The sequence below is a fragment of the Gallinula chloropus genome (assembly GCF_964237585.1).
Source record: "Gallinula chloropus genome assembly, chromosome: Z".
NCBI lineage: Eukaryota > Metazoa > Chordata > Aves > Gruiformes > Rallidae > Gallinula > Gallinula chloropus.
The window spans coordinates 30,862,954-30,876,758 of record NC_140089.1 but is presented as its reverse complement, the minus strand read 5'-3'; the positions used below and the strand labels follow the sequence as shown (position 1 = coordinate 30,876,758).

Sequence of the window (13,805 nt, the reverse complement as noted above, 5' to 3'; positions counted from 1 at the left end):
GCTTGCAGGTGAGCTGCTGATTTGGGTCTCTGAGGCCATCTCAGAACACAGTTTGTTTGAAGGACTGAATGTTGGCAACACTGACCACATCCTTAGCTGCTCGGAACAAAACAGCACTTTGCCAGCAGTGCCTGCAGCCATAATCCAGTGAAACTTAACCTGGAATATTGCTGCCACAGCTGAAGTAAAAGCAGTCCCAGAATAAATACACCACTTGGTACTTCTGTGCTGTTGAACAGATACGTAGTCACCAGCTGACAGTGTTGAGGTGACTAATGCTATTCAGTGCACTTAGCAAAAAAAATAATAGAAGAAGGGCTCTTCAACATGTGGAACAACTTTTTCACAGTGAAGGTAACAGAGCACTGGAATAGGCTGCCCAGGGAGGTGGTGGAGTCTCCTTCTCTGGAGATATTCAAGACCCGTCTGGACGCCTATCTGAGTGATATGTCCTAGGGAGCTGCTCTGGCAGGGGGGTTGGACCCGATGATCTCTCGAGGTCCCTTCCAACCCCTACAATTCTATGATTCTATGATTTCTCCCTTCAGAGGGTCACCGTGTCCTGTTATGGCTTGTGGGAGCTTGGGGAGCTCTCCAGCCCCAGGCCCTGCCCAGAGCAGAACAAGTTCTGGACTTGGACCGGGCTGCTCAGGTCATCATCCAGGCAGGCATGAAACCTCAAGGGTAGAGAGGGAGCCCCAGCTCCACCACTGGGCTGTCCTCATGGCTCCAGCCTCAGCCTCTCCTGTTCCAGCTTGTGCTGCTAGCTCTCTCCCTCCTGCCACACACCACTGTGAAAAGCCCAGCTGTATGTGCTCCATCCCTCCCATCGGTGCTGGCGATGCTGTCAGGTGCCCACAAACCCGCCCATCCTCCTGGCTGAACCAGCCCTGGTCCTGCAGCTTCTCAGTGTCCTTCTGCTGAACTCTGACATGGTTATCAACTTCCTTCCTGCACTTGGTGCCCCAAAAAGGATGCACAACTGCAGAGCAGAAGGGAATAATCACTTCCCTTGATCTACTATCTGTACCCCAGTTCAAACACCCCAGGATACCACTAGCCTTCTTTACTGTCCATGCCACATGTCAGAATATATCAAAGTACAGACATCAGTGACCAGGCTTGTAAATAAAAGAGAGATTTTTAAGAGAAAGTCAGAGGTGGAAGTTGCATCTGTTAAACATCTCTTCAATCCCCTCCTCCTCCCCCAAAAAATTCCCTTTCATCTTATAAAATGAAAATATTTCCACAATTTCAAACACTGGGACACTGCAAAAGACTGAGGAATCATCCTTTCTAGAAAAAAGCTTTTTTTTTTTTTCAATTTATGTGATTGTTTGAAAAATGGTTTGTCAGAAAGCTCAGGGCCTTGCTACAGGACTGCCCACCCAGTTGTGTCCTTTCCAATGTGTGTTCTGCGGTCAAGCTCTCACAGGTAGTTGATTTATTAGTGGTTCAGCTATTTTCCTGTAAGTTAAACTACATTTTAAAAATAAGTGTTATGAGACAAGAAATAATTATTTTAGATGAGTGATTTATGTTAAACTTGGCTTCATAAAGTGTTTAAATGGTAAAAAAATCTGATTTTCATAACTAGGACAGCTATGATGTGTAATAGTTTGAAAGCTCTAAGTGCTATGTTTTTGTCCATTTACTATTTCTTTTTAAATGTGATCCAGCTCTTCCTCTCTTATTTTACATTCTGTCTTCCCACTGATAAAATAAAACAACCTCCCAAAAAAGTGATTTGGATAAAGACTCTTTTTATTCTCACAAACCAAGTATTTGCTCAAAAAAGCCTCAGGATAGTTGAAACGTGGCACTAAAGAGGACCCTGGGAAGCCATCTCGTCCATCCCAATGTTCTGGAGCCCAACTGAATGTCTTTAGCCTCTCTCATGTCTTACCTATTCCCTGGTATCTCTGTGTTCTCATATTCTCCCTGTAGTCTGGTTTTATGCTTATCAGGCTACAGTGAAGCGGGTTTTCTCCCATTACTTAACTCTGTCTCATTGCAAACTGTACCAATGGCTAACTGCCTCAACAAGGAAATGAATTAATAGTGTCTTCTATATATCAACCTACTGCGTATTTCAAGGCTCTTCTCATGCTCTGTACAATTTGGCTTCTAAACCAAACTTTTATTTCTTACACTTTTTCTTTAGGCTGGGTTTTCTTAACCTTTCTCATTCTTCCTCCTTTCACTTCTTTGCAACTTATGTACCTCTTCCAGCTAAAGCCTTGCAAGCATCGTTATCCCCTCTGTCTTAATCCCAGCACAGAAAGACATTTACTGTCTTTAACATAGGCTTGCATTTGGGATTCTGAGTCGGTAAGTCCACTGTAACCTTAAGTTTTCCTCTTATTCATCAATCCTCCTCCACTTCATATGTGCACATTTGGCTTTTCACTTCTGATATTTAGGACTGCATTTCTCTCTACTGGATTCTACCATTCACCTAACTTTCCCCATTCATCAGGTTTATTTATCAGATTCCAGCCTTGCTCTGTAGAATACCTGCAAACCCTTTAGCTCAAAACTCTACTCATGCACTCTTGCTTCCACATCCAGCTTGTTTACTGGAAAGACTGAAGACTCCTTTCTCAAGCTAAACTTTTGTGGGCTGATGCCTCTTCCTTTTTGGTAGTGATGGCTGCAGTCTGTATTTGGTGGGGGAGGGTTTCAATCTTCACGCTTCATGGTAGTTTGAGTATAGTTTCCCTATGTTGCTTATCATGGCCCTGTGGGACAGCATTGAAGAACTGTATAGTCAAAATGCAACTTTAACATCAAAATAGTATGGGTGTGGTTACTGGTGTGGTTTGCTTGTCAACTAATCACTTTCTTCCTCTGTTTCAAATATTTTTATCTATAATTTTATAAATCCTACTAATATTGAGGTTTGGAGAGAATAAAACACTTCCATGCATCCTGAAATGCTGCAAGATGTCTGATGTGGTCACACCACTACATCATGTTCTTGATACCTTCTGTTTTGAAGTTTCGGGAGATGGAGGGAAGGGTAGGGTAATGTTGACTTTTCTGATTTAGTATTAGTCTGGCTTCCTCTTTCTTTTCTTAGTTGGAGTTGATCTAAAGTAACTAAAAGTCCAGCTGATAGTACAAGAGTTGCTCCTGCCATGTAGAAGCCTGCTCTGTAATCTCCAGTCATGTCCACAATCAGACCTGGAGAGAAACAAATGACAGCAATGTGATCGATAGAAATCAGGCTAATGTGAATCAGCTCAGCAGTGTGAACATATCCTCTCCCAAAGAGAGCATGCAGACTAAGTATCTGTCTTGTCTACATCATGAGTGAATGGAACATCACCACATTGTAGCATTTTAAAATTTGAAACACAGATCACATCTCATTTACTTGGCATATGTGAGTCGCTAGTAAAGCAAAATGCTGCAGTTTGAAGCACTTTCCGACCTAAACCATGGCAGACAGTGCAGATAACGGCAGAAAAACACCCCAGATCACGTAGCTTTGTATCTGAGTAGCCGCTTGTTCTGTGGTGTAGCTGTCACCAGTTGCTGTGATCTGAACAGTAACTGTTCAGCAGGAGGAACTGTAAAGAAGGAAAGGAGAGGCCTCTGCTGGAGGCAGAGTTGGAGAGGCTGCGGGCAGTGTGATGGGCTTTCCTGGTCATCATCTTACAGAGCACAGGCGTGAACAAAACACCTGGTTTTTAGGTAGCTTGAAGCCAGTCAAAATACCTAATGCTACTGTGTACCCTAATGAAAAAGCAATAGTATAGTAGCAGCAGTAGTGCAGCAGTACATGTGGTCACACCAGCTGCTCGGCGGGTAGGATGGGAGCTTCATTCACGGGGTGTTGAAGGCTGCTTTCTTGGTCTCGCATTGGAAAGTTTGTCCACATTTAGCATAGTCCCCAGCCTTCCCTGCAACCTAGCATCAGGCCTGTTAGACAAAGGAACTCTGAATCCTAATCTTTTCATTTTTACTCTTAAAGTAGGAGCTCAAGAAGCACTCAGGGTTGCTTCCTCTTGTATAACTTCCTTTTAGCTTACTATATGTGCACAAAGGGGTCATGCTGATCCCCAGGTAACCAGCAGTAGTGACCTGCCAATAGATACATGTCTTGTTACCTCTCTATTGTAGTCAGGTCTTCACAACATACTTTTGATACACTTCTATCTCAAATTCTCTGTAAATCCTGCTGGTTCCTGTATTTTCAAAAGTGAATTAAAATGCTCCGGTATTCAATCTGACCCATTTGCAACCTCTTAGTGGTGTCATTACCACAAAAGTCATCGTTGTGCATGAGCACTGGTCTTTGAATGAGGACTCAGATATGCATTTTGTAAGTCACATTGGTCATTTTTCTGCCATATCACTTTGTAAAGTCCCTACAGCTTGCAGCTTGTTTGTCTTGCATTTTTCCAAGATGACTTTGTCTTTTTGCCAGCCCATAAATCCATGTGCTGTCTCATTGTCTGCCCTCTCTTCCCACTGTTTTTATGTGCTGCCTCCCCCATTTGTTATATTGATTAGCTCAAATTCTGCCTGAAAACAGCAGGCATCTCTGAGAATATTTCCTTGAGGTTCACAGAGCCAAATGCTTCAAGCTATTCAATTTGACCTTCTCTAGAAACCCTCCCAACAATACCAGCATTTGTGCAACATCACAGGTCTCAAATTTCAGTTTCTTCTCTGGAAGTATGGATCTGCTACTTGTCCCAAAGGTATGCTTTCATAGCAAGGCAGTGGGGGTCCATCAAGTGGGATTCTGTGGGAGTCAGGAACTGGGAATACCACCACGCAAACCCCAACATTCTTTCCTGCTTTCATGTTGAACAAGTATCTCTAAAGCCACAGAGAAGAGGGGGAGCGAAATATCTTGGAGATAAACTGAACCAATTCCTAGTTTTCATGTACTTCTTGGTCCAGATACCCCCGAGCTAAAAAAAGAGGGAAATTTGGGCCCAGATCCACATTTCTTTCGGTTTGGGTTACCCTTTTTTCTTGTAAACTATTTGGCAAAGTATCATCTTAACTTACCAGCAAGAGGAGGCCCCACAAAACCTCCAGAGCTTCGAATGAGCATGAAAAGCCCTAGAGCACTGTCAAAATCTGACATGCCTACAACATCTGCTAGCACCGTGATGTGGATAGCGACCGTTGTACCGAAGAAGAATCCATAGAAGCCAGTGAATATTGCCAAGGACAGGTAGCTGCTAGCCAAGGGCAACAGCATCAGGGAAGTGCTGATCAGCGTAATAGTCATTGTCAGCAAATGAACAGTTTTGACAACGTGGAGATTGGCGTACCAGCCACACAGCAGCCTGCCTGCGAAGTCCACTGTAGCCAAAATGGACAGGAGGGACGCGGTCCACGATTCATCGATTCCCAGGCTGTAGCTAAGTGGAACTAAAAATAACGGAGGAACAAAGAAACTCATCGCAGCTAATATGCCAAAAACGGCATAAAGTACAAACTCTGGCTGCCTCACAAGCATCCAGTTGAAAGTTTTGTGTGCCATGGCAAACTTGTCTTCTTTGTCTTTCCCAGATGTGCCGCTGCCAGGTAGCGTCTCAGTTTCAGCGTGGAGGGAGCTGCTTGCCAGAGGCCGCATCAGTACGCCACAGACACAAATGTTGAGTTGGATGCCACCTATGATTAAGAGGGCACCTTTCCATCCATACTGACTAATCAGCCACTGGAAAAATGGCCCAAACGTGAATGCAAAAGCGCATTCTCCAGCACTGGCAATAGCATTGGCCAAAGCTCTTCTCTTGGAGAAATAGTGGCTAACAATGCTAATGGCTGATGTCCATGAAAAGGAAATCCCAAGTCCTGGAAAACACCAATACAAATAGCACCAGTTAGACACAATTGCAGTATTTTGTGGAGGTGGAGCTTAAAGTGGTCAGTGCTCCTACCTTTGCAAAGCGAAAAACTGATAAACACGTTTTTGTTCAGCAGAAGCATAAGCTCTGCTGTTCTCTGTGTAAAAATTTATGTGCAGTGTATATTCTGTGAGAATAAGTGGATTGTTCAAGTATGCACTATTCTCTTCTCACAGGGAGGTGGGGGGGCCTTGGCTTGACAAGCTTGCTACTGGGTGAGAAATCACATGGTAATGTGGTTGAAACTAGACAGACCTCAGTGTGTCCACGGTGTCCTAACTAAGGCTAGTACTAGATCAGATTGCTGGCTTAAGCTGGGCTGCATTCAGCCTAGAAAGTGAGGGAGTGTTGTCCCAAAATCTGCATTCATCAGCCAGTGTGCTGAAGAGCCAATCAGCGCACACAGCTGAGGTATTTGGTTTTTGTTTCTAGTCTGCAGAGTAGGGTGCAGGCATCTGACATCAGCCAGCACAGGGGACGCACCAAGCATTCCTCCCTTAAAATAACAAAATGCATCTGATTGGTGTTATTAAACTTCTTCACCCACCTTTCAGCCCCCTTTCCCTCCCCCCATCATACATAAGCATTTTACTTTATGTTCCAAACATCTGGGGAGGTCTCCTAGTTAGTACGCTCATTATTCACAAGGGGGTGTATATTTTAGTATTATAATCACCTTAAGTTATCTGAGGATACAAGATTTCTTGGTACTGCTCAAAGGATAGATGTATATGCACATAATAGGGAAAGAATACCTTGAAGGGTCCTATTGTTCTAAATCCTCAGTCCATGAGGAGATCCTCTCCTGGTTACTGCAGTTCCAGAACACAGTGTCAAGGATACTCGAGGTGGTGCACACTTTGTACAGTCTTAACCCTTATTTCTCCCACACGGGGAGGATGTGAAAGAAGCCCGTGTGTTATCTCAGTGCACTCTTCCTTTTCCAGCCTGACTGCTTTGAGCAGGCTTCAAACCTGCTCTGACTTCTAGTGATTTTTAATGGCTCCCTAGGAACTATTTGGCAGCCCAGGACTGTCCAAGCGCCCAAATTCCAGACATTTTCTCAGGCATCCAGCATGGAACCGGGAATGGTTTATTTTATTGCCTGCCAGCTTTGCTTCCTGTTCCAGGAAAATCTGCTAGCTGTTGGAGACAACTTTCTGGCCTGTTTTCACCTGGAGTAAAGGAAAACATTGGAATCATCTGAAAGCCTGCATCTGTGTTTGAAAACATAAGATTATTTGATAGACAGTACAAAATTTGGGATCTCTATGTCCTGGAGCTTCAACACCCTTTAAGTTCTTTAAAACTTTGCAGAGTAAAAACCAAAACGTCACACTTCCTGGTTGCATACTAATTAGCAGGTGACTATTACTAGCATCTAATTATTCAACTTCTTTGTCATTGCAGGACAGCTTCTTCCTTCCAGAGTGGGACATGAAGGAAGTGACCTTTAGAGAGGTTCTGGAAAATCAGATTTTAAAACTTCTAACAGTATCATCCTCAAATAAGGGCTCTAAGTTGCTGGTGAAAGAAATCCATAAAGCCATACCCTGTAGGAAGCCAGTTGTTGCATACATCCAGACCATATTGAGTCCAAAAAATCCCAGTGCCATTCCTGAAGAAGCCAGGAGTCCTCCTGTGACCACAACAGCCCGGTGGGTGTATCGTACACACAACGAGCTGGCAACAGGGGCTGGATCAGTAGTGTAAGAGAAGAAAGTTAAGCATGTTAGGAACACGAAGCTGATTGATGGGACCAAAAACTCAAAGCATTTTGAAGAGAAATACCCTCAGAATACTGTCTCAAACAGCCTGAATTCTGCTGGATGGGGAGGGTCCAAGCCAGTTTAAAGCTGGAGCCTTGTTGACAGGGGAATAACTGTCTCTAGGGCACAGATTTTGGAATATACTGAGAACATACAGACTTTTTCTAAAGGGAAAGAACATTTCAGTGCCTTCCTTGCAGAACAGTTCTATTGAGTTTCATGTAAGGACACCACTAGCCACATGAGAGAAATCTCTGTAATGCTTCAGCAGGAAGTGTAACCCCAGACATGGTTAATCTATAAAAATCATATTACTGATAGTGTATTGCTGAGGTGACTGGCATGAAAACTCTCAAGAGAAAACTAATCCTTATCTCCTAGGGCTTTGCTGGAAGTTTTGTCTGTTCCTGGAATTGCAGAAGTTTTATAAAGAACCAAAGATTGAGGTTTGAGGTAGGAAATTTTCCAGGAAATTTGCAGTTCATTTGTTAATTTCTTGTTTCAGTGGTACAGCTTCTCTCAGCAGGCTGCAGAAACTTTTCCAACACACAAGGGCAAAAATGCACCAGGTACAAGTCTGACCTAGCACAGCAGTTCCAAAAACTAGAGCCCTGGTCTCTGGTTGGTATCTGGAAGCACCTGAAATATTAGGGATATTTGTGATTGATAGACGATCAGCTATACTGCCTCCCTGTTTATTTCATCAGCATCATAGAGTTAAGATCAAGGCCATACCCACCATGGAAAGGCACTCTGTTCTATGGGGATAATTTCACACCCCAAGTATTGAAGGTTTTTATGTTTTTAAATATATAATTTTTATATATATATAACGATGGCCACTAGAGGGTTCCCAAGTCACACCTGACACCACCAGTTCTCTGTGAGGCCTGGTGAAGAAGAGAGGGAGTCAGCTCCCTAAAGCTTATTGATATTCTGGAAGCTGGAGTTGAAATTGGGTTAACGAGGGCCATGCTTATAAACTGAAATAAGGGGGAGCAGTTGGGGGGGAGACAATGAAGGAGTGCAGTCAGCAAGGGTGGTTTCAAATGCTCTGTAGGGGCAGGTTGTATGTTCACCTGTGTTGAGCAAGATAAGAATAAAGAGAATTTGGCACCTAGGGTAAGTGATATAAAGCTGGCAGAGTGATAATGATGGCTGCAGGACATACACTGTCTGATAGCAGGTAGCAGGCAGAAGTTACACAAAACCCAAATGTCACATCAGTATGTACAGCAAAAATACAGTTATTTGATAGGCATGTAAAAACAATTCTGGAATCCAGTCATGGTCTCTAAGGTGTAATGGAAAGGGTGAGGCAGGTTACAGCTTATACAGTTGGAGAATCATACATCTGTGATGAACAAAGAAGATAAAAACCCACTGAGGGTAGAGATCTGTTAGGAGAGATCCATGGAAGTGCTTTAAGACAAGAGAAAGATCTGCAGCTGGAGAAGAAATACTACCAAAAAACAGGTTTTAATAGAGCATGAGGAGAATAAATAGGCAGAAATTGAACATGGGTTAGCAGGAAGAAGGAAGATGCTAGCCACAGAACTGGAAATGGAGAAGACCTCTAGGATCCAGAGTCTGAAACAATAAAGGGCAATACACAGAAAACTTACAACCAATTAAAAGGGTTGATAATCACAGTGCAAAGAGAAAGGTTATTGTAGATGCACATCAGTACCAAGAGAAGATCTAACTGTGTGATGGAATGAATCCTTCCTGTGGTAAATTGAATATCCTGTTGCAGGTGCAAACCCCAAAGGTTGAAGCATGTGTTCTCCTTCTGCACGGGACACAGAGCTGCTGTTGAAAGGGTCCAAATGGGAAAAAAATAATAATTCATTGATCATCCTTCATACTGAGCCAAGCGGCACCGAAGGTTTCCCAGAGGAGCATATTAAGAAAGACTAAGCCAGGCCAGGAAAGATGCTCAAATAACTGGAGGCTCAGATGGTCTTCAGCAGAAAATCTTCTGGTCCCTATAAATGAAGCAAAGGCAGGAGAAGATAAGGAAAATTACTTACTGATCCAAGACATTATGAACTGCTATACAGAAAGGTTATGAAATTTGTCTATCGAGCTGTATTTACTGAAAGAGGATTATTTTAATAGGATTTCAAAGGATGAAAAACAATTTATGCTGAAATATAGCTCCCTTCTTTAAGGCAGGCCAGCCTCACTAGACAATACAGTTTTGCTAGTTTATTCTTTATATTATTATTTAACATGTTCTATACTTGATACATTCCTGTATAATGTAAATAGATATTTTAAAAAACCCAAAATGCAAAAAATCTTAAACAGAACTCTGAGTTCTTTCATCTTCCTATGTTGGCTTTTATTCCTCATTAAGTTCATATGCCTGAGTGACCAAATAGAATCAAAATGTCAGTGATAACTCTAATTTTTAAACCAAATTGGTAGATTCATATTTGTTCATTTTTGTACTCTGTGAAGTAGGTGGAAAAGCAGGATTTTCATTGATTTTTCAATTAATTCTGGAAAAAATGAAACAAGTTCTAATACTGCAAATCAGGCATCAAGGATAGCAGTTTATGGAACTGATACTTGCTTTATCTTTTCAGTTTGACTTTGAATTACTGCCTCATTCCTCTGAATGCACGTTTCAAAGAAAGAACAGTTGCAATTACAAGCAATAAAGCTGGTAGGTGTGGACTGAGTAGGATGTGTGTAATTACAGAGCGTCCATGCTATGAAATGTCTTCACAAACAGAATTATGGGAGCTTCTATTATGTAATGATACTTACCTATTGCAACTGTGTATCTGCATGAGAATATCTAGCGTGGACTTCACCAATTCTGTACGGTTCATGCCTGCACATGTTTGGAATCCTCACCATAATGGCAATGGATCATGCAGTTTACAAGGGCACAAAGGACCCTGTCAACAACTAAGTTAAGAGTCAAATGTAGCATGTTTGGTACTTTTCTCTCCCCCATTTGGTGAGATATGGTATTTGATCTGATCCTATAGCTCATTGCCTTTGATGGGTATAGTTCCCTCTTCCGTTACTCTGTGCTTGCATGGTCTTGTCTTCCCTATGCCCTCTATGAACTGGTGCATATCTTTTGTTTAATTTGGTGAGTTTTCTGTTACATTGATGACTCGGAATCATCCTAAGGGGGAAAAAGGAGAGCCAGAACTCACAATAATTGGAACAAATGGGGACCTTGATGAAGACAAAAAGGAGAAGTGGAGGGAAGCAGAACTGAGAGTCACCATTTTGGAGGCTGGTGGGTTATCTGCTAGGCAGGGCAACAGTCCTCATGTCTTAAAATACTTTGAAAAAGTGACAGTCACTGTGAGATCAGTGAACTTGCACAAACGGGTTTAAGAGCTTGATCTAACAAGTTCTGGAGTTCTTAGGATTATCTTCAAGGAGTTTGATTCCAACCTGCAGGAAAAATGAATCATGAGTCTAGGAGGTCTTTAAGGCAATCCGTTTCCTGTGTAAAAAGAGAGTCCTCATTAATCCATTCAATGTCTGAGGCATGGAGACTTTTTTTATGAAAGGAAGCAAATGACAATTTTCTGTAGAAACAAAAGAAGGAAGTATTGCCCTCACATGTTTTCATTTTATGGGTTTTCTTTAAGGAAGCTCTTTAAGTTAAGACATTAAAATAAAATGTGGGAGCAGCACATCTACCTACCTCCTAAATGAAAGATGACAATAGTTACTGATGTGATCCAAGAAGTGGTGCTTGCAAGTTCATCAAAGTGTTGCTGGATTTCAACAAAGAACAGACCAAAAGTCTTGAGGACAGCAGCGGTGAGACCCATCACCATGAAGGCCGACACGACCACAACCCATCCATAGCCACCATCTGGTGGATTGCTGTCTTTCATCTGCATCTTTTCTAATGCTCAGATTTTCTCTCAGGTTTTTTTTTTTTGCTGGAGTGGCAGGGATGATGGTGAGAGCTTTTAGCAGATCTGCAAATTAGTAGAAGGCCGAGTGTTACAGACATTAATTTAAAGATTCTAGGAATAGCTTACACAAGTAATTACCAAATGAAAATACAATATGCATTTCAGTGGTTTGCTTGAAAATATTACATTGGAAAGAAGTGCCCCAGGAGCGAGAAGGCAGAGTACAAAATAAAACAGTGAAAAAATAAAGAAAGGAAAAATATTCAGGTAAGAAGGACAGAACAAAGAACCATCCAGATGTGAAAATAGGAATGCAGACAACAGGAAAAGACATGACAGACATTAAGATTTTCAAAGACAGGCCCAGGAACCTACCCATTCTAGTAGAATCATAGAATCTTTAAGGTTGGACAAGACCTCTAAGAGCATCAAGTCAAACCAACACCACCAAGTCTACTAAACCGTGTCCTCGAGTGCCATGTCTACACAGTCTTTTGAACACCTCCAGGGATGGTCACTCCACCACCTTTCTGGGCAGCCCATTCCAATGCCTGACCATTCCTTCAGTGAAGAAATCTTTCCTAATACCTAATTTAAATATAATTAGATGTAATAATGTTGAGAACCTTATTCCACTTACTTTTCATATCAATTCATTATTGTAAACAATTAGAAAATTAAATGCCTGATGGGATACCATACTTTCTAACATTCTCTGGGCATTGCAATAAACTTCATGAACTTCAAAGACATCAAGGCAGTTCTTTGTGCCCATCAGTGCCTTGTCATTGTTGTGTGTATGGATAAAGCATAACTGTATTGGCTAAGTTGCTAATATCACTAGTGTGACAGGATAAGAGGTAGGAAAAAAGAATAGATTCCTAACCTTAAAATAGCAGGAAAGCTGTCAGTTTCAATCTTCTGGATATCATAGAATCACAGAATGCTTTGGGTTGGAAGGGACCTCAAAGACCATCTAGTTCCAGCCCTAATACCATGGGCAGAGACACCCTCCACTAGACCAGGTTACCCAAAGCCCCATCCAACCTGCCCTTAAACACTGCTAGGGATGGGGCTTCCACAGCCTCTCTGGACAACCTGTTCCAGTGCCTCACCACCCTTTTAACAAAGAATTTATTCCTAAAGTCTAATCTAAACCTATCCTCTTTCAGCTTGAAGCAATTGCCTGTTGTCCTATTACTACGCTTGCTGGTGAACAGTCCCTCTCCCACCTTCCTGTAGGACCGTTTAAGTACTGGTAGGCCACAATTAGGTCTCCTCAGAGCCTTCTCTTCTCCAGACTGAACAAGTCCAACTCTCTTAGCCAGTCTTCACGGGAGAAATGCTGCAGCTCTCTGATCAGCTTCATGGCCCTCCTCTGGACTCAGTCCAGAGCTGGACACAGTACTCCAGGTGAGGTCTCACAAAAGCAGAGTAGAGGGGCAGAATCACCTCCCTCGACCTGCTGGCCACACTGTGGCCATGGAAGTAAGTGTTAGCTACTTCACTTATCTGGAAGTCTGAATCTGGTGGACTTTCCATTCCTGAAATGTAAGCCTCTCCAATTAATATTTCACTTTCCATTTGGTAAAATTCCAAAAGGTCATGTAAAACCAGAAGAATTCATGTTCAAGGTATTGACTATGGGATCCTCTCAACCTTGATACTGTTTATTTTATCATTGCATCAGTTCCAGGAATAATGCAAACCTGTTTTTTCTGTTTGTGCTTTGTGTCTCAAATCCCATGTGAAGTGGCAACTTTGACTAAACAGTGGGAATGTATAAACTTAATACTAACTCCAGCTGTTGTTGTAAGCAGTACTCTAACTCTGAACCATGCCAATAGTTTCTTGCCAATTCCAGTAGCAATAGGTCTGCACCCCATGAAAATAGGATGCCTGCAATCTCAAAGATGGCATTCAGCATGAAACTGGGTGTTACTCTGGCCTTTGAGGAGTTTATTAGAGACCCAGTATTAGATTCCGTACTAGATGTCTGAACCTGTATACTGTGAAACCTTTGAGCTCCCTGCCACATAATAGTATGCATACTAAAACTGCACATGAAAATATTTGATAATTCTGTGCTGTACACAACTACTGAGGATTAACAAATGCTTAAAAATGGTCCCTGGCTCAGGAAGGCTCCAAGCTGCAAGTAGTGAGAACATGTGAAATATCACTTTTCCTTATTCTATTCTTAGTATTAAAAATGCTCTTTTGACCAGAACCAATATAGCTGGTTTTATAGTGTGAGT

The 13,805-nt window shown here is 42.2% G+C and overlaps 1 protein-coding gene across 1 annotated transcript; it reads right to left on the bottom strand.

The window, feature by feature from the left end:
• Nucleotides 1-2,959: 2,959 nt before the first annotated feature.
• SLC16A13 (solute carrier family 16 member 13) lies at nucleotides 2,960-11,529 on the bottom strand (the record flags this gene model as incomplete). The annotated part of the gene is made up of 4 exons (XM_084278393.1): nucleotides 2,960-3,186; nucleotides 5,029-5,823; nucleotides 7,429-7,572; nucleotides 11,328-11,529. The coding sequence occupies 4 exons, from the start codon at nucleotides 11,527-11,529 to the stop codon at nucleotides 2,960-2,962; spliced, it is 1,368 nt and encodes a 455-aa protein (XP_084134519.1).
• Between the last annotated feature and the right edge of the window lie 2,276 nt (nucleotides 11,530-13,805).